General features: G+C 39.2%; 1 protein-coding gene across 2 annotated transcripts in view; it reads left to right on the top strand.

Moving 5' to 3' along the window:
- Positions 1–25,221, top strand: part of ABCC4 (ATP binding cassette subfamily C member 4 (PEL blood group)) — a 153,878-nt gene that overhangs the window by 94,818 nt on the left and 33,839 nt on the right. The window contains exons 21-27 of one of the 2 annotated variants that reach the window (XM_087758464.1): positions 10,498–10,648; positions 11,288–11,407; positions 15,305–15,415; positions 16,896–16,996; positions 18,249–18,440; positions 21,452–21,508; positions 22,759–22,914. In XM_087758464.1, coding sequence (XP_087614590.1) covers positions 10,498–10,648; positions 11,288–11,407; positions 15,305–15,415; positions 16,896–16,996; positions 18,249–18,440; positions 21,452–21,508; positions 22,759–22,914 — 888 coding nt within the window. The remainder of the gene's footprint in view (positions 1–10,497; positions 10,649–11,287; positions 11,408–15,304; positions 15,416–16,895; positions 16,997–18,248; positions 18,441–21,451; positions 21,509–22,758; positions 22,915–25,221) is intronic. The other variant, XM_087758465.1, reaches the window with a different exon arrangement.

Below are 25,221 nucleotides of genomic sequence, written 5' to 3' on the forward strand. Positions count from 1 at the left end.
AAGGACTGGAGATTTCACTTTTGATTCAAGAGGGAAGGAGAAACTTGGAGGTAATTTGAATTACTAAGCCATATAGCTATCGTGCGTGTGTGTGTGTGTTAAATCATTATGCGTATTTATGCCCAAAACAAACATGGGATAAGGAATTATCTTTAGCAAAAAAAAGACTGCATCTCCTAGAAATGTACTGCCAGGGTTATGTGTGCATCTCATGCAGAACATAAGAACTTTTTTCTTGCTGAAGCTGGTACCGTGGCTGCCTGGTGAACTCTGCAGCAGATTTGAAAACTTCCGTCGAGTTTGTTCTTCAAAAGGTAGAGGCTGCAGTGTGGGCAGTTTTATACAGCTAAAGATGAGAGTTCAGCTGGGAACTGAATGTAACATGTCTTTGGGAAGCTTATACCTCTTTGTGTCACATCTACATTACAGGATAGTTCTGTATCGTTTGAATAAATTAATTCATTTGGATTGCACTCTTGAAATAGTAAAAATTCGTGTGTTAAGAAAGGCTCTTTCAAGGGCTCGATAATGGGTATTTCTGCACTGTGGAAGAATAACATGCTGAGTGATTGCATTTTCTTCCACCATCGCATCCCTAAATCTTTTTTTCTTTCTATTTTTCTTATTGGAAATCAGTCTAATGTTAATGTCTAAATAAGCAGAGCTCTCTTACTATGGAAGTCAGTCATATGCTAAAATAATGGGTTTAGATCTTCCCTTCTAAAATTGAAAACATGCTGGCTTTGGTACCCAATTCCTTCTGTCCATCCTTCTGTTAAACTTAACATAATACTGAGAAAATAACATGATACTGAGAAAAATAATTTTTCATTTTTCTCACTGATAGAAAGTCTGGATTTTGGGGTCAGACCTGGTATCAGTTACTTACTTTAGTAAGTGTGTCTTTGTTGATGGTTTGTGATAAATAAACTCCTGAAAAGTCTTCCTGATGGTCTTGGAGCATATTTGTAACAAATTATGAATAAGCATGCGCTTGCCACAGTAAATAATGTTTGTTCTCTGCCAAGGAAGTTTCTTTTTACTTCTTTAGATGCCAGTGGGTTCTGTACTTGCAGAGAATGGCTGAACTGAGTGAAACCTGATGGTGGTGGTGAGAGGCTCGTGCTGATGAGTTAAAATACGGTTGCTGAAAGCGTCAGGCCACTCTTAAGCTTCCTGGAGCTGAGTGATCACTGAACAGAATGTAGTACTGGAGAATTATGAGTCAAGAGTTTATTTTGAACAGGAAAGTAGTATTTTATAGCCCTATCAGAGCAGCAAAGCTCTGGGGAAGTTAGGAAAAAACCCAGAGACTGGCTAAAGAGCATTTTTTGCGTATCTGCTATGAAGCAGTGCGACCAGAAAAGAGCAGAAGGTAGTTTTATTTCTTAGGATAGATGATGCCGTAGTCCTTAATATGTTTCATAGTGTTCATTTAATTGGGGCAGAGGGGCCTCTGTGGAACTTACAGAAATATGAGTAGTACTTCATTCCACCTAAAAATAAATATATGAATAGTGTATTTTAAATAGCAAGAACAAACAGTAAAATGCTTAAAAGCTTGTAATTGCTGTAAGGCTGAAGAGCTGCGTTACTGAAGAACTGATACTCTTTTTAACAGAAGAGCCCACAGTTCAAATGTAGCACAAAGCTTTTAAAGTTGCTGAAAGACCCAGAATTGACTTCTGGCAAAACAATTAGACTTGGCTGAGCGGAAAAGGTCACGCAGTTGAAAATGAGGTATTCTTGGGGAGGGCGCAGGGCTGCTCTGGCATTACAGCCATGAGGGACAGGAGGCCTGAGGCAGGAAAGTCCATATAGCTCAAAGACAGAGTTTGCAAAACTGCGACATATGGGGCAGCAGCATCTGTGGTAAGCAAAATTTTGCCAAACATTTGAAAGAACTGGGAAAAAACGTGCACAGCATGGATGAAAAGGTTACGGTAACATCATCATTAGCTCAGAGGAATTCCTCATAGGAACAGTGGACAGTATTTTAGCAAATAAGTTAATGGACTAGACCATAAGAACACTAAATAAGGCCATGCAGGGTCACAGCAGTGGTCCATCTAGGCCCATGCCCGTGGTCTTTCTCTAGCAGTAGCAATAGGAGATGCTATCTGGGGAGAGCATGAGAAGCTGGCTGCTTTCTGTGGTCCATTCCCTGTTTAGTACCGCAGCATTCACAGTTTTGTGCTGGGGGTGTCAAAAGGCCTATGCCTTCCCAGTCCTTTTACTCTCTATTTTTTTGCATCATTTTGTATCAACTTGTAAGATCTGCCTCCTGCAATCTAATAGCCTGAAAGCAGTGAGATATTTGTTGATTTTTTTTTTTTTATTTTATTTTGTTCTGTATATATGTGCCCCTTCTATGGAAAGAAAGCAGTAATTATCACTCAAAGAAAAACTGCTTTTAGAAGTGTTGTAAGTGGGATAAGACCAAGGACAAATGTTGGTGAATCAGCCTCTGCTGATAAAGTGCTGAACATGTGAGCAAAGAATGAAGTAGGAAATACACCATTTGTAGTAGTACTAAAGAGAAAAGTACCCATTGCTGAATCAAATGTTTTGATTTCATCAGGGTCTGTGCTCAGTGGGGGTGTCTTGGGCTTATATAGCTGGGGAAGAGTTTTGGAAATGGCTTCTAAGAGGTAGGAGGGGAACAGAAATTGTCAAGCCATTCTTTATTTTCCTTTAAAAATATCAGTTATTTGGCCACAGGGACTGATAGAGAGATAAAAATGCATTGCTCTGGGAATCTTGAAACAAGTGGAACAGCCATCAAAGTGACCGCACTTGGCAATGGTGGCGGGTATTGGAGTCACAAACCCCCTAAATTAATATAATGGAAAGGGATGCTTTCCGCTACCTGAGAAGAAGAGTAACTCTGGGAGGGTTGGGTGGTGCCAGACATTTTTCTGTATTGTTTCAGGCAGGTTCTGGCAAGAGCTGTTGAGAAAGCAAAGCATGTGTGTGTGCATGTTCTACATTCCCTGATTAATGCCGTTTCCTCAAGCTACCATGTAAAATTGTGCTTGGCATCTGAGGTGTTGCACAGAAAGATATATTTGTCATGGTACAAAGAGCACTATAGTTTATGTGAATAGTTTTCGTGTGTGCGCCTTTTTTTCCTTGGGAAAAGAACAGTGTAAGAATATAGCCAGGGAGTGCGGACATTTACAGGAGAAGACGACAAACTTAACACTGCTGAACAACAAAACATATTAACTTTTTATATCATTTTTGTAGGGAGATCAGAATAAAGTTACAATTAACTCCTTATAACTTCAAGAAGAGGACCTTTCACTTTTATATAGATCCTCATTGCCAAGTTGTGCCTTGCTGCCCGAATCACCGAGAACACTTTTGTGCAGAAGTGCCTAGTGGGTACAAGGTGCAATAAAAGAAAAGCATTTGAGAAAATCAAATTAAAGGTCCTCCTCAAGTTTTTACTGCTTATAAATAGAAAAATACATTGTCCACAGACATTTATAAGAATGGGTGTTGGCACTGTCCTTTTTTGTGTGACAGTATTGGTTTCCATGTACAGTGGGTATGAACAGGAGCTGCATGTAGAGATGCCATAGTAGAGGCCATAGCTTTGGCTCCGATAAAAGCTTGGTTTTTTCATGGAAAGTCTGTATTAGCTGGAAACGACTTATTACTGTGGCCAAAGGACCCTGGCAACTAACTTCTTACATGAGTGGAGATAATTTATTATAAAAAGGAAAATAACCTCTATATGATGTAGGAATGTAATGCGGAGTTTTAAAGGACGAATATTTTGAGTGTCTGACAGAATCACGAGGTCCAGAGCTTGATTATGCATGTTTCTAAAGTGTCAATGTCTAGAAGTCTCAGACAACATATGGACTGTGATTTTTGAGAACTGCTATTATGATTGAGACCTGCATAAGAGAGTTAAACTTCTTGGCCCAGGGTGCCCAGAAAGCTTATTTCTAACCCTTGTTGTAGGGTAAGAGATTATTGATGATAGGATGCTGTTTAAATACAACAGAATGGTGGCAGTGCCAATGTATTAAAGAAAACACCCTTTTTATTGTAAGGTCACTTGTTAAAGAGCAATTGGGCACAGTTCGCCATGATCTCAAACAAATATTAAGGCTTCTCACTTAATGACAAAATGCATGCCAAGTCAAATGAATGAGCATGTTGGTGGCACCAAAAACGTTTGCCCTGAGGAGCTAAGTATATGCTTGTTTGCTTGGAAGAACAATGATCCAGAAAGACTATCTTATAGAGACAAGAACAAATGGAAGGTACTAGCATTAAGGATGTGATTGGGAATTTTGAATACATTTCTGTGGTATACCTGAGAGATGTATTCAGCCCATTTGCAGTGACATATGGATTTAGTTAGGTAACCTCTTGTCGACTAATTGCAAATAGCAGGATTCAGAGGAGGAGAGGATGTCTCACAGAAGATAAGACGAGCTTGCTGGTTTTGAAGCTTTTAGAGCTGGCAGTATTTAGTTCTTACGTTTTTATTTCACTCAGTTTATCTGAAATTACAATTTTCATTTCTTTCCCAGCTGTGCCTTTTTTCCCCTTTCAGTGTATTGGTTGTCTTGTCTTTATATTCCCAGTTTTCTCGTGGATGCACATTTTCCTAAAGCTGAATTAATATTGACTGAGAGCTGTCATTCCTGTCAAAGATTGCTGTCACTGGTTGCTTCAGTAAAGGATGAAGTCTGAGATGTCTTTTAAATATTGGAACACTTTTTCTCCTGTACTCATAAGCCTTCATTGCTTTTTTCTCTCAAGACAAATCTGTTCCTGACAGTTTGATGCAAGCAGGAGTATAAACAGCCATATGTACTTTTTTTTAACTAGTTCCGAAAGAAAACCCATACATTTTATTAAAAAGATAGTTTAAAGACAAGACTACATGCCTCAACTTGGCCACTTTAAGTGAGTAAAATGAAGTAGAGCTGTTTTTGTACTAGGATTATGGTACAAAGGTAAAGGGTTTCTATTTGGATGTTTCCAGGTTTGTTGTTTGGTTGTTTTTTGTTTTGGTTGGGTTTTTTTTTAATAAAGGAGAAAAAACGCAAATAGTCTACTGTGTGGTTCAATATGCTGCTTTGGATGCAGCTGGCCTGAGTGAAGCGTTTATCACTCTGATCTGCTCATTGCAATGTCTGCTCCCCAGGGACGCTTGTCCTCTGGTGTGCCAGTGTAACCAGCTGCCTGTGCAGTTGTGCTTTAAGATTGCTGTAGGACCGTCAGTCCAAACAGTCCCGTTTGAAAAAGCGTGTTAAAAAAAGCATTCAAGGAAAAAGAAAATGTCAGAACTGGATTAGGGATTGATTGTGCATGCAGTTATTTGGCAGAGCCAACGAGGAAATAATTTTAGTCAGGGGGAGGGGAAGAGGAGGAAGGGTGATGCCAAGCAAGTACGAACAGAGTGGAGTTTTGTAGTTTCTTGACCTGGCTTTACTTCAGACAGCACAGCCTGACTGCAAGTGCCCTAAGTTAATGTAGTTAGGGTTGCAAACTTGAAATCCAGGATATGCAGGATATGCACTGTTGCTGTTATTAAATTCGTATGGTTTCGTGGCAGTGTCCATGAGCTAATATAATCCTTGGGAGTGCATATTAGGGTCCAGGGAGTAGGAGTCTAAGGGGGAGGTGTGTTTGACTTCTGCTTAAATATTGGTAAAACCGGTCCTGGAACACCACAGTTCTTGGGTGGGCTTTGACTGCAGATTCAGTCATTACAATTTAGGTATCTGCTGGTTGGGCTTCAGATGCTTACTTTGCTGTAGTCAGAGGGAATCTAGTCAATACAGTTAGTGGACTCTCGAGAATATTCAACTATAGGGTAACTAAGCATCCACTGAAAGGTTAGCTGAATGACTTTCTAAACTCAGCTAAATAGGACAGGAGCTTTGCTATGCAGGTCACATGTAGACTCCCACATTCAGGTTTCTGAGTCTCAAATCCCCTCCCTTGGGCTCCACTCGCTCATTAGAGATCCTACCAAGTCACCAGCTGCAAGTCCAGAACGGTGTGGTTCTTATGGTAGTAACTGCTATATCATAGCTGTCAAACCCAGCTTGGCGTCATGCATCACACTAGGCACTTACACAGACACACAACTGCATGGTACCCCTTATGCGTATATTTTTTAAGAGATGCTGAAATAAATTGTAAGGTCCATTTAAAAAAAAAAAAAAAGGCAAAATTTAATTTATTTTTGAATGACGGAAGACGATGGAAGACCTCAAAGATCTGACTCTACTCAGCTCATGAGAGAGTAGACAGAGGCGATTGATAGGTACTTTCACAAGGAGATAAATGATTAAGAAGTGAGGGTACCTCCCCACTGGAACAAAGTGTCAGCAGACCGAGGGGTTCAAAACATCTCTACGTGAAGGCTGGGTGCCTTTTTCAAAGAAGTACTTGAGCCAAACATGAAAAATTGAGCTCAGGGTGTAACTGATATGGAATGGTAGTGATCTATAGGATGGAAGGGTAGACATTCTTATGAGACATCTTGAACCCTCTAAATTTTGCTTTTGCATTTTGTCCTGTCAACTTTATTAAATGACTTCAAATAGTTTACAATTTGTCGTAAGATTTGTAACATTATATAAATGGTATAGTTTCTGCAAGAAAGGGAAAAGCATATAGCTTGTGATTTATATATGGCTTATAGTATGTAATTCCCACTTTCCAGATTTTTATGGGTTTTTTTCTTATTGTTGCTTTACTTTGCATTAAATGCTTTTCTGTTGTGTGGTTGTGGTGCAGAAATACCTTTTTCTTCCTAGATCAAGACCTGTTTGAGATAGAAACTCTAGGATATCACTCTCGGCACCTATAAGAATTACGAATATGTAGGTCATCAGAAGATGAAGAAAAAGCACATGTTTCGCAAGTTAATGTGCTGATCAGAGCATTCACTACCCCAGAGGGTTATAGGAGGGTATGCTTGCTCTAGCGAGACAGTAGGACAGGAGATTTCTTGAGGGGAAAAATAAGCCACAGTGAATGGAGTGACTGACCAAAGCATGAAGGAAATATCTCAGGACTCTTGCAAGCAGCAGGATGACTCCCAACAGAAAGAGCATGTGCTTTTCTGTACTCGAGGGATAGAGTGCATGCGGTCTGTGAGTGGGAGATTGTTCTTTGTCCAGGGAAACTGAAGCAAGTTTTAAGGTGGACGTTGGACAATATGGCTCCATATGGAAGCAAATTAGATTTCTCCATCCAGGTCTCTTTAGTCTCGGTAGCCTGTGCGTCTGTTGTCTTTTGTGTAAGGTGGCCTTGTTTCCGATACTCTGCAATAGCTATAAACTGTAATTAATCAGCTCCTATTTTTTTTAAATTTGGCTATTGTTTTCTGCATGGTCATCACAGAAGACTTTTAAATGCTAAAATTAAGAAATACAGTAAAAGATAGTGATTTTGTAGGCCATATTTCTTTATGTAGGGAAATCTTGCATACTTAAAATTTTCAGTTGTAAGCTGATCCTGCTAGACCAGGTCTAGATATCCAGTCCTGAGTGTTTCTTGCTGTGCAAAGTGAATAGCTAGCTCACTGCTTGTCTCCAGAGAGGAGAGCAGTCAGACTGCTGGTGTTATCGTTATCGTCAGCCTACTGATTGTCTCGGGTCCTCCTGCTTGCACACAGTGAATCTACTAGAAGTTGGGGCAGTCTCCAGCTGAAGAGGTTAGTTATCTCTTGTGAAACTTGGGAACTAAAACCTTTGCCTTACCTCACGCAGTAACTGCATGATTACAGTCTGCAAATGGTTGTGTCTGGCTTTCAGACTACTTCATTAAGAGTTAATTTATATGCAAGTTTGGTTTTCCAAAAAAACAACACACATGACTGATCCACCCTATCATAAATTTTTATAATGATAAGGTGGTGCAGGCTCATCTAAAATTCCTTCCAAAGGCGGTGTCGGATTTTTACTTTAGTCATCCTAACCATCTTTTCCTTCCCTGTATTTTCGCCATAGCAAGGCTTTGTTTACATGAGCTGGATCCTAATAGCTCTACTCCCACTCCCACCCCCACCGGCACTTTGCAATACGTTGTAGATTATCATCACTAAAACTTCAGTTTGGCTTTTTTTTATTTTTTTGTTAAGAAACATTTTATTTTCCTGGGAATTCTTTTCCTTGAAGCAGCTTTCCTCAATGCTTCACATCAGGTTTGCAGCTGATGGTATGAGGAGGCAGAAGAGACTGCTTTTCTGTGACTGTCTAGGAGGTGGCGGAGGGAGAAGGGGAAGGCAGCAGGTGTATAAAGCAGATTTGGGAGTGAGTTGTTGGAAGGAACAGACTTTGATCTCCGTTTGCCATTGAGGATGGAGGTGAGGGAGCCTTTAGAAATTAGCTAGCATATGGATGGCTGACAGGCTTTGCAAGAGGCAATGAGCAGTGCTGGGAACAACAGTGATATAGACAGGAGAAAATTTGGCGGAAGTCAGGAATCTTTATTTCCCTTCTCATCCCAAGATAAAAATGAAATACGCTTTCAGCGTTTTAAAGAATGCCAGAGAAGTAGAAGGTAGAGAAGGGCTGACGGCAGCGCTGGTGAGGAATCAGGGTGCTTTGTTTTGCTTTGTGCTGACATAACCGTGTGCATAATTGGTCCAAGTGAAATACCGTGCACTCTCGCTGCCACCGTACCGCCTCGTGATGAAATCTAGGTAAAATGTTTGCAATCTACTGTAGGTATCTAGAAGGTCAAACAACATGATGCCGTCAACACCTTAACCCACAGATGAGCAGTGTAGTGGTAATACAGCTTCCTTCAGAGCTCCTACCCCATACCTACCCTATAGCTATTTTCCTTAATAGATTTTATGAAACCCTATAATGCGCTTTCAGGATCTGTGAGATGCAGGGCTGCTACGCTGATAAATCTTCTATCATGAGCTAAGATCTTGCCTAGAGCCGAAGACTGAATTGTGCTGACTCATGCAGTTGTAATGCATAAGGTGTGTGGGTTTGCTGTTTGGTCAGGTGAAATTAGGGTAAAGTCGGAGAAGCCTCAAGAAAAAACAGATGTAGGGGAAAAGGTTGTGCTGGGTTTTGGCTTTAGAGCATGTGTGTGTGTGGGGGCCACCAAAAGCGCAACAGGAAATGCAATGTTTCATAGGCACTTCCATTGAAAGTGTTTGAAAATCCAGGTAGCTCTCTGGTATCCGACCTTAGCTGACATGTTGCTGAACTTTTCCAGCCTGATGCACAGATAAAGGGACGGAAGCCTTTTTGCTGTAAGACACACATTCTCAGGACCCAGTGGTCACTAATGAATTTTTGGCATCCAAAAATCAGGCAGCCACAAAGTTCAGCTGCAATCTGCTTGCGTGTTGTATGTGATGATGAAGAAGGCGGCTCCCCTACAGTCCATAAAATGGAGACATTTTAGAAAATACTGTCATTTCTAAGGAATTTGTTAATGAATATAATACAGGAATTTAGTGTTGAGCTAGAATTTCAGTTGTCTGGTTTTTGTACAGGGTGGGTTTCTTTTTGTATGTTGGTTTTTGGGGGTTTTTTCCCCTTTTTTAAGGAGCAGATGGACACACCCTGATTTCAGTATGCCAGGACTTCTGGCATGCATACATACATACACAGCTGGTGTTCTGAAAGCAATTTGTGTGCAGATACTGCTTCTCATAGTGTATTCAAACTGAAAGTTTGTTGTGAAGGATGTGAAGTGGTCTGCAGGAAATGTGAGATTTAACTCAGAAAGTTGGGCCGGGATCCACTGTCCTAAGCAAGAAAGCTTCATTCCACATTATATCTAGTTTTCTAAGAGTAAGTTCAGGTTTAGCCTAGCTGTTCGTCTCGTACTCTAAAGTAAACCTGCTAAAATGAGCCTCTTGTGACACTTCTTGCAGCGTTTCATGTTTTTGTCTTATTTGTAACTGTCCCAATGCAATCCTTTGGGAAGAAAAAGCTCACTTTCTCTGATCTTGGGTTTTCTGTTTAAATGGGACAAAGTTGTTTTTAGGAAAAAAGTTACAAGTCTGTGTTGAAAGTCTGTCTTCCGGCTATCAAGTCATTCAGCTGAAAGCCAGTCTTTCACCAGTTTCTTTTTACCTGGAGTGAAAACACATATCCCTGATTCACCATATAGCTTGGATCCATTAAAGATTAGTTGTCTATTTCATTAATCGTCTATTATTTTGTTACAGCAGTCACAGAATAGTCCACAAAGGAAGACACTAATGTTCAGTCAACCAATGTTGTAAAGACATTTCTTAAAGAACAAATAATAGAGAAGAAAACCATAAACTGCACAATTAGTCAAATTAGGTATTACTGTAATTTCTTCAAATTGCTTAAAAATAGATGTCGCTCGTATGTTATACAATGCATCCTCTCTTAAATTCGGTAGTTACGTTTAAATATTTAAGTGTTTCAGTAGTGTTAAATAGTTTTATACTTGTTCTGAATTAAATTCTTCTGGAAAAGAGTTTTTTATTTTGTTTCTATTGTGTTGCAGACTCTCCTACAGATTTTTGGTGTGGTGGCTGTGGCTGTGGCAGTGATTCCTTGGATACTCATCCCCTTAATTCCACTATTTATTCTTTTCATTTTTCTTCGACGGTATTTCTTAGACACTTCAAGAGATATTAAACGTCTAGAATCCACAAGTATGTAGTTTGGCGGGACTTAATGTTAGTTTGAACCCTGCTTATTATTATGTAAAATGGTAGTATTTTATAGACAATCCATCAAAGATTTTTTTCTTTTGCTATGCAAATAAGTTCCTTATTGCCTTGGTTCTCAAGTAGTGAATTACATACTTAACTCCTTTTTTGCGTAATGATAAACCTTAGGGATGTCAGTTTAACTATCTGTAAGTAAAGCTAGTTAAGAAGATGCTAAGTTGCTGGTCTTTGGGACCTTGCATGCACATACTAATGGTGTTTCTGACCTAATCTGACTCTTGTGCCTGACTTTAGCTTGACTATGATATGAAATATTAAGCATTATGAATAACAAACATGGGTGCCTCATGTCATTAATAAAGCTCAAAGACTTTCTTCAGTGACAGTTATTGTTAAAACCATAAGACATTTTTGTATAAATTAATCTGCCTGTCTGTCTGACTGATTCTAATTGAGTAGGAGGACTTTGGTTAAAGACATCACATACTTGTTCTAAAAGGATGCATTACAGTAACTTGTATAGTTAAATATAAAGTAGTAGGATTAAAGATTAGTGTGGTACAAAAAGAATTAAATGTAGTCCTTCAGCTATTGCTAAGTTACTCTCATTTCCCTTTGTAGCTCGAAGTCCAGTGTTCTCCCACTTGTCGTCATCTCTCCAGGGACTTTGGACTATTCGGGCTTTGAAAGCAGAGGAAAAATTTCAAAAATTATTTGATGCACACCAAGACCTCCACTCAGGTTTGTGATGAATTGACGTGAGAAATCAAATACTTTGCTCTGTAGGAGGGAAATGTCTTATGCCCTCAGCGACATGTGTATAATGTACATTGAAATCAGTAGGAGCTGTGCATTTGTCTCTTTAGGGTAAAATTTCTCTGTTAGAACAAAAAAGTTATTATCTGTCTAGATTTGGAGAGTTTACTTTGGGCTGTAATATAATTTGAGATACCTGCGCATATGTTTTAACAATGTCTAAGATAAACATTTTAAAGTATACCTGATAAGAATATTTAAAGAATCATTTTTGACATTTTCCTGGATTCCATCTTTAAACAGAGAGGGAGGAGGAAACAAGCTGTATTATGAAGCATTTAATATTATGTAGTGTGCTAGGAGTGGGCAGAGATGATTAATATAAATCATCTTGGAAAAGTTTCATAAATCTCACTTCTTTCTTCCTTTGAGCAGCTTTCAGGGCTCAAATCTAATATACGGTATTAACATGACCAGAAGGTATAAAATATTAGTATTCTGCAAGCATAAGTAATGTAATTCAGGTTTGCGCTGTGATTCTTTACCTTCTGTTGATTAAATGTTCTCCATTACAATGTTTTTCAAGATGCAGCAAAATGCAAGTTTGCAATTTTGTGTTTGTTAGGTAAGATCTTGAATTTTCTCTGTCGTAAGGCATACAAATATATTCTATGGCTTTTTTGTAGTTTATAGACTTTAAAGGTTTCAGACCAGACCAGTTGATGTTTTGTGACGTACAGTTTATCACAGGCTGTAGAATCGTGCACACTGACCTCTGTGTTGAGCCCAGTGACTTGTGACCAGAGTAACATATCTTCCAGGGAGGCACCTCTAGCTTTGAATTCCCCATTTTTTTAATATTTTCAAGTTGCTAGTTATCTGACAAAATCAATTTTACAGTAGCTGATAGCAAGGGAACACTAAGTTGTTTTTTAAGCTTTGTATTAAAAGACATCTTTAGTCAATAAACTGCATATAAAAGTTTCACTATACAAAGAGGATCATGACCTTTAAAAGAAATATTTTCTTGTGTTTTGAGGTCAGATCTAAGGAACATAAACACGCTATTTTCCAGTCAATTTTATGCATCTCTAACAAAACTGTCAGTAACAACCCTCCTGGGCACTTCAGGAGCCTGCTTTTGACATCAAGCTTCAGTGCTTATAGTCGCACTCTTTTGTGTACCTACATGCTTCATCTTGGTGTCTTTCCCACCAGAGTATTTGGGTTATACCAGCTTGCTTAGCGTCTGTGTGGTTTTTGGTCCTCGGAGGGAATATGAGCCAGCAGTGTGCCTGGGCAGCAAAGAAGGCCAACAACATCTGGGCTGTATTAACAGGAGCACAGCCAGTGGAAGGAGGGAAGTGATTATCCCCCTCAGCACTTGTTAGTCCGCATCCAGTTTTGGACCCCCAGATACAGGAAAGACTCTAACAAACTGGAGTGAGCTCAGTGGAGGGGCCACTAAGATGGTTACGGGACTAACAGGAGATATCTCCCTGTGAGAAGCTGAGGAGACTGGTCTTGTTGAACTTGCAGAAGAGAAGGCTTACAGCGGATTTAATAGCTGCCTTCCAGTACCTGCAAGGATGTTACGAAAAAGATAGTCAGGATCTTCACAGTGGTACGTGGTGGGAGGACCAAGAAAATGGGTATAAGTTGAAACAAGAGAGGTTTAACCTGGCTACAAGGAAAAGCTTTTTCACCATGCGGACAGTCAAGCAGAGGAACAGGTTGCCCAGAGACGTTGTGCAGGCTCCATCCGTGGACATTTTCAAGACTTGAACTGCATAACGCATCGAGCAACGTGATCTGACTTCAGAGCTGACCCTGCTTTGAGCAGGAGGTTGAACTAGAGACCTCCTGAGGTTGCTTCCACCCTGAAGGATTCTTTGATGCTAAATGTGTATAAGCAATAGCCGATAAAAGAGGATACCTTTCATACTAGCTCACGAAGTTGAAGTCCTGGATTCTTAAGTCTCCCAAAGAGTTTTAAATTCTTTCCTGCATCGCAGAAAGCTCTCCCAACCAGCAATGGTTTTGTTTAGCGCTTTTGGCTGGAGTGGTATCCTCCTCTCTATTTAGGGCTGAGCGTGGGAAACAGGACACTCGCTTCGACCCCTCTTTCAGGGATGCCTATGAATTTGATATTAAATAATCTTTAGATAAAAAACATCTAAAAGTCATGCTGAGGTTTGACCAAACTGAAGTTTCCTTCCTGCCAGTGCAACATCTCTATAAGCAAGCTCACGAGTAATCAGAAGTTACACCATGATGAGTCTTTTGTTAGTCCCCATGATTGCCATATTCCTTCCTGCGTGCACAGTGATCCCGGTTACATAGGGAGGTTGCAGAATGACCCATCTCAAACTGGCAGATTAGTACACCTTCCTGGACACCGGGATCAATGGAGCAAAACCTTGGAGCTGAAAAATCTACAACCCAAGTGTCCCATTTCCTGGTCTTACAGGTACACTATTGCACCAAAAATGACCTTTCATGTCACCAGGAAGCTGCCATAGACTGTGTCCAGGGACACTCGGCTCCTGGGTTTCAGAGAGGTACCTAAATTATCATGGTGAATTCAGTTTCTGGAACTAGATTTGTGACTTGATGCAGCACTCTCTCTTCTGCATATGTCATTCTGTGTGCCTAGGTGTATGACTATCCATTAAACCGTATCAAATGTCGTGTTTAATGAAACCAGCTGCTAAATGTCTGGTCAGGCATATGCAGTTAGAGTTGATGTAAATGGGACTAAGAAGTTACCAGCTCCGGACCTTACCTGGCTGCCTCTTGTCATCCTTGCTCTTTCCCTCTGCTGCCCTCCAGAAGCTACATGGAGTTCTGTTGGCTGAATTGTTGATTTGATCACTCTGTAATCTGGCTATCCAAAATGATCTGGCTTAAAACCAGACTTATCGCCTCCCTTTTTTTATAAAAGGGAGGATTTTTTTTTTTTTTTTTTTTTTTTTTTAGTTTGAATCTTTCCCAGCACTGGGCTAAGGAACAGTGAAATGGTTGAAACAGCACTGATCTTTGACGTGTAGTAATGACAAGCAATGCAGAAAGGGTTGGAATGGTAACCTTCTGCTGTGACTTGTTAGCAGCTGGAACAATTCATCTGACTGCAGCCTAAGCAATAAATAATGCCGTATTTTGTTATGGCTACTTGACTTCTGGTTTTGGCCTTGAATTCAAACACTTTGCCTTCTGTATTGCAATGTCTTTTCCTGCTGTCTCCTGTATCTTGTACTGTAGCATATCTGTCTGGGATGGAATTTAGCACCAAATTGTGGACACTTGGATGTGAGTGCCCAGTGGAGATGTCCACCTGTGAGCTTCTCCAAAAGTAGATATGTGCTTTTAGTCAATTGAATAGGTCTGTAGCTCCACTGGCTGTGTTAAGTAGCTCTTATGGGAGCTTAACCAGCTGCAGCTGTCTTCTAAAGACTTGGCTCTGATGGTTGTGTTGTGATATGTTCTAGCTAAAAGCCTGTAGACGGTAGTCCAGCTACAGCAAATGTAGTTGTACTTCTGCTCTCTGTACAAGACTCCCAAGTCCACTAGAGTTAAAAAAAGGCTTCCGTTTAAAATAAATGGACGATGCTTCAGGCCTTGACTGTTTCTTTTTCTTCTTTTGCTGTTTGTTATACTAGCTGTGGTTGCTACTAGTGTGAAAACTAGGTTAGGCCATTTCAGGAAAACTGGACAATATTCTGATCGTCATCAGTCCATACAGACATGCATTTGAAGATGGCAATGTTTGGTTGTTTTTTTTTTAACAGCTTATAATACCAACATGAATTAATTTAGTAATAATTATACAGCTTAGTTTTCTAATAATCCACTGTTGTTATGTCTTTGTAAAATACACTTTAGAGGCCTGGTTTCTATTTTTGACAACCTCGAGGTGGTTTGCTGTGCGTCTGGATGCCATCTGTGCCATTTTTGTTATAGTGGTTGCTTTTGGTTCCCTGCTTCTCGCCAAGAGTAAGTACAGATGTTAGAAAAAGTTCACCCGGTAATTACCATGTATAGTAATGTCTAATTCTTTTTCATAGTTTGCTGTTTCTAATTGTTTAAGGACTGTAATTAAGTTAAATGTTTCTTTCTAGATCACGATCTCTTCCTCAGTCTAGGGCATTGGGGCTGTATCTGCTTTCCTGAAAATACTGGAGGCAATTCAGACATCTTCCGGGCTTAGGCGTGCATCTACCATCATCTCCAAATGTGCAAACAAACTTGCAGATCTGTAGTCTTCACTTCTGAGATTCTGGCTTTCAGAGCAATAACAACAAATAAATCTTTTTCTTCTTCCCCACCTTTGCCTTTCTTTTTTGGGCCTACAGGGCTTTGCTTTTCATACTGAAACACCCACAGAGCTGCTTCTTAACAACTTTTTTCCTTTCTATACATGGCACAGTAGGCCAAAAGGCAAGCTAAAATTCCTAGGGATACTCTTCTAATATCTTGGATCAGCAGGATAGGCCAGTTCCAGAAAGAAAATCGCCTTGTAATAATACATTTTATGTTCACTGTCACTCATGAACTGTCATTAGTGTATGCATCATCCAGGATGTAATTGGGTTAGATGTACTAGAATGAGATAGTCATCTAAAATATGAAGGAAGAAGTAATTATCTTGGACATGAAAATTAGTGCTAATTTGCTGGTTTTGTTTCTTTTCTTTTTCCTTTGGATAAGTTCTGTATATGCATGTGTGTTTTAAAATTTGAACACTCTGTGCTGCTCAACACTGAAAATTTTGAGCTAGGTTTGATGTTATTAGAATGCAAAAAGACAAGTCAAAACAATAGTCCTGAATCTTTCCTCGCCTCTGGATAAGGAGTAGCTCTCTTGAAGTCAATAGAGCTATGCTAGGATAAAGTTCAAGTAAGCCAGAGGACAATCATGCTTAATACTGGGGCAGACAGAATTCATTTATTTTGTGAGAGTAGACCCACTGAACACAATAAGTGCTTATATAAACAGGGGAAGAAGTATTCTGTCCTGTTAATTTATCTGATCACTTAAAAGAGTACAAAGTTGATGTAAATGTTCATAACTTATTTTGAAATCATTTTACGCTCATTTTTTGCTTAGGTTTAGGGGCTGATCTAATTCCCTTAGAAAAAGGTGAAAAGTTACTAATGCTCAGCCAGATAGGGATGACCCTAACAAGTCTTGAGACTGAACCTCAGGTTTTAGATAAAATGCCAGGCCAAGGAGAATTGGGGTTATCTTTTCAAATACACAGACAATTTCCAAAACCTTCAAAAAAAAAAAAATGCAGCAAGTAGCTGTTCTGCCTGGAGCTACTCATTGCACAGATGGCAAGTACAGTGTAACCAAACAAAATTCTGGCTGTGATGCTTCCATCATGTAAGTAACCTCATAAAAGGGAAGTTAACTAGAATTTTGTGTAATTACCAGTGTACTTATTTGATTCTCTTTTTCCTTTGTTCTGCAGCTTTGAATGCGGGGCAGGTTGGTTTGGCACTGTCCTATGCAATCACCCTCATGGGAACATTCCAGTGGGGTGTTAGACAAAGTGCTGAAGTTGAAAACCTGGTAACGTTTATTTCTTCCTTTTCACCTCTTGGTTCCTTTTCGTGGTTGTGACATGAGGCCTTAAGGATGGGATTCTTCTTAATTAACTTAGGACATTAATACGTTAGCAAGCGATTAAGGCACCACTTACAGTCCATAAAGAAAAGTAGCCTCTTCTAGGGTATAATTTGTCTGACTGATTTTGAATATTTATTGAGATGAATTGTGCCCAGTGACTGTCCCTCTCCGTGCATAGTAAAGGAGGCTTTATAATCTCCCTTTACAGCAGAAAGGAGACTGTCTAGTTACAGTGTAGACAATTGCATTGCAACTCACTAAAATTACAAGAAATTAATCCTTCTCTGTAAGTAAGATTTGTTTAAATGATTTTTTTAGATTTGGGATTTTTAATAATTTATTTGTTATTGCATTTTAAAATTTGATTTATATCCCTCATGGCATTTTTTAGGGTTAATTCATTGTAAAGGCTTATATCTTCTTAATTTGTTGTAAGTTAACAAATATTTGAAAGTATTTGTTTATAATCAGGGGAGAGGATTGTGTGTTTTCCAAAATATATAAAATAAAATACCTTCCACCAATTTACAATATTTACTAGCATGTTCTAGTTTGCCTATTTACTTTTTTAAGTTAATATATAAGAAAAAAAGACTATAAAAGAACATACTGAGCATAAACCTGGGGGTTTTTTGTGTTGTGTTGACAGCTGGAGGTTACTTGTAATTATGATTTGCTGACCATAGTCTAGGAAATACATGTAGTCCTTTTGTAAAAGTTACAAAGCCATGCTTAATAACAGATAAAATTAATAATAATTTTAGGTCTGCCTGTAGCTCATATGGCAGTTTCATTTCTAGCTTTGTCTTCCCAGCACACAATGAAATGGTGTCATCTTAGCCAAGACTGATACACAACTCTCATAGCTTGAATTTCTTAATACTTATACACACACTTAGATTTGTAATTAATCCCACTGATTAGAAATGAATGCTTATGTATGGATTTATGTATCATGATAGATCTGGGTCTGTAGTAGGACATGAGATACATTCTTTCCACTTTTTCAGTTGTATAAAGTAAGCATAGGATGGTACCACGTACTCTTATCTGTGCTTAAAAGAAAAACTCTGGAATAATTTGCATTGAATCTTTATAGTAAAATTACACACACACACATGTACATGCAGACAATATTTGCAATATATGCAATAAGCTGAAATTTATGTATATATGTCTTCCTTCCTCCCCTTAGATGATATCAGTAGAAAGAGTAATGGAATACACAGAACTTGAAAAAGAAGCTCCTTGGGAGACCAACAAGCATCCACCACCTGAATGGCCAAGCCAAGGAATGATAGCATTTGAAAATGTTAACTTCACTTACAGTCTAGATGGACCTTTGGTGTTAAGACATTTGTCTGTTTTAATTAAACCAAAAGAAAAGGTATGTATATGGCTGTCTTTGGCCATTCACAGAAATTAAGCAAAGGTGATAAGTTGACAAGAAGCTGTGTGATAAAAATACATTATAAAATATATGGATGTTAGGACATTAGTAAATGTTCTTTAAAAAAATAAGCCTTAGTCATATTTAATAGCAAAAGATGGAGCCTATTTATTTCCTGTAAATGTAGCATACATGGGAACATGGCATTTCTGTTTGTCAAAACAAAGGGTTAAATATATTTATAATTTTCTGATAAAATTTGGATTTCATCAGAATGTGGCAGACATTCAAAATACAGACTAAGGCCAAAATGTTTGTTCAAATTCAAAGCAAATGGAGCTGCATTAGGAAACTGGGGATTCAGTAGAGGGAACGTAAATGGAACGAAGGATGTCAACACACAAGGTGAGTAGAGACAACTGAAAATAAGGAATGTACATACTCTTACACAGAGCCCCGAATGGAAGAGAGAAGAAAGAAATACGAATCAGTTGCAGAAGTTTAGAATTGGGGATTTTATTTTGGTTCCTTTCGGCTACCAATCCAATTAACTGTTGCCATTAATTAGATTGGTAGCCAAAAGAAACAGAAATAAAACTCTTCCTCCTCTGCAAATTTGACTCTTCCTCCCCAATTTTGATACCATCCCAATTGAAAGAGTGCTGCAGGGAAGGTCTCCCCCACAGACAAAATTAAATTAGAGCCCTGCAGTGTTAATCCGTGCTTCGCTACATTTCAAATGCACGTGTACATTTTTGATTAGGATATTTTCCCTAGGAGGCTGGTTCAACTCTCTACAATCACCGCCCTGGCCTCATTTGTAACATGCTTTTCCATTCAGTCCCAAACCTGTTTCGTTGCTCAAGTGGACCTTTTTAATAACACTCACGTTACCAGAATTCAACCCAACTTTGCTGCATGGAGATGATCTCATGGAATTAGGTATGGGTGAGTTAAAAATGGTGTTTAAGAAGAAGAGCAAAAAGGATGTTTATCTACTCTCTACTGTTCTTGCCTATGGGCCATCTCGTTAGCTGTTATATATCGCTCCAATGTAATAGCAGACAAGAAGATTTACATTTCTTCATGAGAGACAGAAATAAAATAAAGTAAAAAACGGAAGCAAGAGATAGTAGCAGTGTATGACTCAGTCCTTGGTGGGGGGAGGAGGGGGAGGGATGACTGGGGGTATTTATTTTTGCTGAGTGGTTATGCCCTGGTTTTGTCATCCTGAAGTGAATTTGCCCAGCTTGAAACTGTTGCCAAGAAGTTCCTGTTCGTTTTCTATGATGTTTCGCACAATACTGCAGTAGACTGCCACTGTGTAAAATAAATCTCCCGAGCATCTGTGCTCCTTACATTGGTTTTAATTACAGAGAAGTGCCTCTTCAGAACCAGGTTTCCAGATCCGCTAGGGATTCTGCCCGTGTGGCTGTCAGTGAGAGCTTTTACGCCTGTTCAGACGACTTCTGCAGTGCCACTGGCAGGATGAACGAGTTTAAGCTTCTGCCGTGCTTGTAGTTTTTCTTGTAGCCACCCCAGCGCCCAGTTAGGGAAGCTGTAGGTACAGTAAGAATGGAGGAGGTGATTACTAACAGATCAGTTGTCGGTGAGGGTCTCTTTTGATCCGCTTGTCTCAGCGTTCAGTATTTCCCTACGGTGAAAGCAGGCTAGGAAGGACCCTGTGTTTTAACCATCTTTGCTAACGTAGCATAGTCTGCCAGGGACAGACCAGGGAGTGCTCGTGTAAGGAGCTCTGCCAGCAGCTGGCGGTGATTAACCTCTTCAGTTACTATAGCTGCAGCAGGAGAAGGTTAGCATGTGCAGCCTTGGGTTTTAAACACCACTGTCTTTGTTTTAGGGTGGTTATGAATGCTTATTGACTAATATACTGTTAAATGCACCTTGTCCTGACAGATCCTAAATCTGAGGGTATGGCTACATGAAAAAGTTAGGAGGGTGAGGGTCTAGATTTACGGTGTGGCAGCTGTTCGCGTAAATACTCTCACAGCGTAGCACGAAGGGAGGTTGCCGGAGGGGTAACAAAGACACGGGCAGTTTCAGTGGAGTAGCTGACATGCTGTAAATCTCACTCTCATTTTTTGTGCAGCTCTACTTTGAAGTGCAAGTGACACTTGACTAATGATGAGCCTAGCGTAGCAGGTGTACTCCTGTGGATGCACATGGCTTACGTCGGGCAACAAAATCCTGGCCATGTGATTCCTGTTAGGTGGCTGGGACTTCCATTTGCAGACCGTTGCTGTATTTGCACTGGCTGTGAACATGGGCCTATGAAGAATACAATGTATTAAAAAAATAAATAAGTGTGTATACTGAGAGCTGTTTCAAATTCATGTCAATTTTCAGCAGCCTGTAGTCAATTGGACCAAAAATACAAATAAATTCCTCTAAATGCTGAAGAGCACAGTCCTTTCATTTGATGCCAAACTGAAAGTGGGATTTTGACAATATGCAGAGCAGCTGCATTTTTATTTTAAGTATCAATGTATTTTTTATGTTTTTTTCTTTATAGCCTTAATACAATACTTTATATCACTGACATTTACAGCGAAACAATTGAACTTTTGTTTTCACAACTCTGGGTGCCTGTGTTCTCCATTCAGCATTTTCTTTCTGAGCTGTAGTGTAACTGTTCGGAACTGTTTTTCCTTTGTTTCACTGATACAATTTAGAATACTAGACATTTTATCATTTATTGTAACAGTTTTGCTTAAATTAGGCCGTATCTTTAATAATAAGCACTGTATAAATGTTAGTTAGTTTATATACAATAGTACAATAATGAATTGTTAGATGAAATTGTTGAATCGGAAAACAGAAGTAGAAAATACCTTTTAGGTTTAAGTTGCTCCTCGCAGTATACTTTTTTAGCATTTTGTGTATTTTTGATCAAATGTGGGCACTGCTGCTTTGTCTGAGCTTAGTGTCTCTGACTGTTAGAAAGTTTCTCCTTGCTCTTCGATGTAACATGCTTAATTTCATTCCAGCAGTCATTACTGCACACATCTGAGTCTCAGGCAGTGGGTAATTGCCCTCTGGTGTCTGTACGTATACTCATGAAGGTTTTCATGTTTCTTCCTCCCTTTTGCACCCCAGTCACTTCACCAGGCTATATTGTACATGTTTAATCCTCATAAATCCTTCCTCATCAAATCAGTATCTCCAACCTATATTAATTTTATGTTGCACTTCTCTGAACTCTTTCCAGTGTGTTGATTTCTTTCTGGAAATGTAGCGATTAGAACTGAGTGCAGGGAATAACAAATCCTGCCAGATCAGATCTGTGCAGAGGGTTACTCCCATCACCTTCTCTGATACAATTGATTACTGCACATTGTTTTCTCTAAGAATCCTTTACCTGAAGACAACATATTAAGAAAAAAAAAAAAAAAAGAGTTCGCTGTTCAAGTAGTATTTAATCACCATTAATTATATGTCTCCTCATTTATTAATGGGCCTACTTTCTCCCAAATGTTGGTTTCATATGAAATATTTGTAGGTCTTAACCCCTTGTCACTGAAGGTAGCAATCCCATATTTTGTGTTTTCTCTACCTCTTTTTTCTGAAAGCATTATTTTTTCACATTGCATACAGCTTCTGATTTTTCTTTGGGAACATATAGAAGCCTGAATCACTGTGATTTTTATTATTCACTGTTTCTGTTTGGAAAGGAATTGCAGCTTGCTCACATGGCCTTGTAGTTTCTATACTTGTGTCCTCTCTGTTGAAGCTGTCTGGAGCATGAATACGGTTTATGATCCTCCTGCTAGTTTTGGCTTTATTTTGGCTACTTTGACTACTTTGAAGTACTTCACCTTAACTGTGCTAACCAAAATCAGTCTCAGTTATTTAAAATGGGAATACTGCTCATACATTATTCCCAAAGTGCTTTATGGGAGTCCTTTTTTGGATTGAGAAGTAGGTGCATGCCTGAAATGATTTGCCTAACATCACCCAGCAAACCAGGTTTAATATAAAAATTAGCAGCCTTTGAATCACATTACTCTATACACCGAGCCACTTTATCTTGTTTACACAATAAAACACCACACATTAAGGGAAAATCTTTCACCTTTGAATATGATCCAAGAAATTGTTGAGTATCCAAATGTCACCTGAATCCAAACTGATCTGGGGGGAGGTTTTTTCCTCTCGAAAAAATGTTAATTATAAGAAGTTTTATTTGGTGCTTGTTCTGCTATAAATCCTGTGATGCTGTAAAATTTTTGCTTGACATATTAATTTATCCTGAAAAGCTCATGGTTTAATTGTACAACCTTGGCTTGCTCTGTAGGTTGGAATAGTGGGAAGAACCGGAGCTGGGAAAAGCTCTCTGATAGCAGCCCTCTTTCGCTTGGCAGAACCTGAAGGGAGGATTTGGATTGATAAGCACTTGACGTCAGAGCTAGGACTCCATGACTTGCGGAAGAAAATTTCAATTATACCTCAGGTAAGAGAGTGACTTGGTCTGCTGTAAACATTTTCAATAAAATGCCGTAGTATTTAAAATGCTTTACCAGGATATGTTCCCCCTGCACCCCTGTATTTCAGTAGACATAGAAACTTTAGCGAGGCATTATTCTTACTTGAGTAAGGTCTTGGTTATTTGAAGATAAACAGAATCAGCTTTGGGAACTGGAGTGTTTTCTTCCTCATTTTGTCTCCTGTCTGTTCCTCTGGAATACTTGTGAGTAGGTGTTAGCAGTATGTTGTCCTCCTATATCTGGGAGAGAGCAGAGAAAATCTGACAGGAATATACCAACGTTCAGCAGTTCTCTGAAGTCACTTGATCCTTTGGCAGCAATTCCTGCCTGATGTGTGGCCTGAAGCTTCCTTAGTAAGGGACTTGGAGGGACCACTTTCATGTCTCTAGTCACCCCTGTACGAACTGACTGAGGCTAGATCTAGAAAGCAAACATGCCAACTAGAAGTGAGCTACCAGCCTTTCCATTATTTAGAGAAGGCTGGACAGGAGGAGAGCAGAGAAACGCACAGAAGAGTGGGTCATTATGATCCATAAACAAAAACTTGGTGAGCTTTAGAAGCTGATGAACGTAGGAAGGGCTGCAATGCAGGAAAAAAACTAAGATGGGGTTGGGAATAGCCTCATTTCTGGTGATGGAGCAGAAGAAAGGTTGTTTCAAGAAGTCCAGTAGGTCACAGGTCTTCTCTTCTGTGGTCTTACTTTCAAATGAGACATTGAATCAGAGAAGGGTTATGTATAACCTCAAAACTTCCTGAAGGCAGAGCCTGTGCAGGTTACCGTGTTTCACAAGAGCTCTGATCTCTTCCATGATCACTCAGTCTCCACTGGAGAGGGAGGAAGAGGGAAAAGCTCATGTGCTGCAAAGGCAAAGTCATGTTTTTGGCAAATCATTTGTCTGGGATGTTCTAGCAAGTAGATAGAACAGTAGGCTGTGGAAACCAGAGGAATTTGTTTGCCATGTTTAGTGTTAATTCTCAGATCTCTGTATTTTATTATAGAAGCTGTATTTAGAGTCCTTACACCATCTTTGTGTCTGAATGTTTGCTAGCCTGTTGGCAGGATGGCATTCAGAGTGTATTACTTTCTTTAAATTGTGAATCTGATAAAAATGGTAATGAACAGTGGTTCTAAGCCTCTTTTGATTACCTGCTTTTTTTTTTTCCCTTTCCCAAGAATAGCAGTCAGAGAAAAGAAGCAGGTATACTATTATTAAAAAAAAAAAAAAAAAGAGGTACTTCCCCAGCAATTGGATTGTTGCCTAATGCAGGATATTTTTTGTTTCTACATGCTGAAGGCTTTGTTATTGCACAGCAGAGGTACTCACTGGAACTAGTCATCTTTTGTATGTAAAGAGGACTTTATGTGGATTTAAGTTCTATTTTTCTGTTGGTGTGCAGCATTCTTTTCTCCTGAAAGTAGGTGATCATCAGTTCATTCAAGGTCTACAGCTTTTTGAAAGCCTTGCCTGTAACTGTTATGGGTGACTTCTACATTTGGAAGAATTCAGCCCAGTTGAATAAAATAGAGTACTGAGACAGGAAAACTGCTGGTCAAATACAGTTTCTACATGTTGAGCGATGCAGATCCTCAAAGGTCACTGCATTTAATTATACATGTGTTCTTTTTCATACATTGGTCTATTGACATGGTTGTAAAACTATTTTAATCCAGTTGAATTCTGTGACTTTTATCAGGTTTATATGATACGGTTTTCATCATGGTCCCAAAGGGTTTTAAATGTCCAAGGGCTAGCAGGTAGCATTTCTTTTCCGCATAAGGGAAGACTTGTTTCCACTAAAAATATGCAAAACTATGAAGTGGTGGTAGTGAGAAGAGGAGGAGGGTTTGGAATTAAGGTTTATACTGTAGTAAACTGAGTGATAGGCATTGTCTTGTACTGCATTAATAGTAGCATCAATAATAGAAATAGTAATGTAACATCAGGTAGTTATTTTGCAGCAAATATCTTCGTAATTATGTGGGAAGCTAAGAAACCAGAGGGAGAGATGCTTATTTAAATTATAACATAAAACATGCTAAACAGAACCATTCCTAGAGAGCGATGAGGCAAGACTGAAGTTTTCTTATATGTAAGTTTAAATACCTACCTGGAGAAATAAAAATGTGCTTAGGCTTCTAATTGCTTGCTTGGATGGAGCTGTGTGAAGGTTGTGTTTGTAAATCTTTTCTATGCAAATGTTGTCTGCCTCCCTGACTGCAAGCATTTTTACAACAATTATTTACAGGTTTGTCTTATTACTTTCCTCTCAT

Source organism: Nipponia nippon, unplaced genomic scaffold, assembly GCF_047370975.1.
Source record: "Nipponia nippon isolate SJK-2023a ecotype South Korea unplaced genomic scaffold, ASM4737097v1 scaffold_2, whole genome shotgun sequence".
NCBI classification, from domain to species: domain Eukaryota; kingdom Metazoa; phylum Chordata; class Aves; order Pelecaniformes; family Threskiornithidae; genus Nipponia; species Nipponia nippon.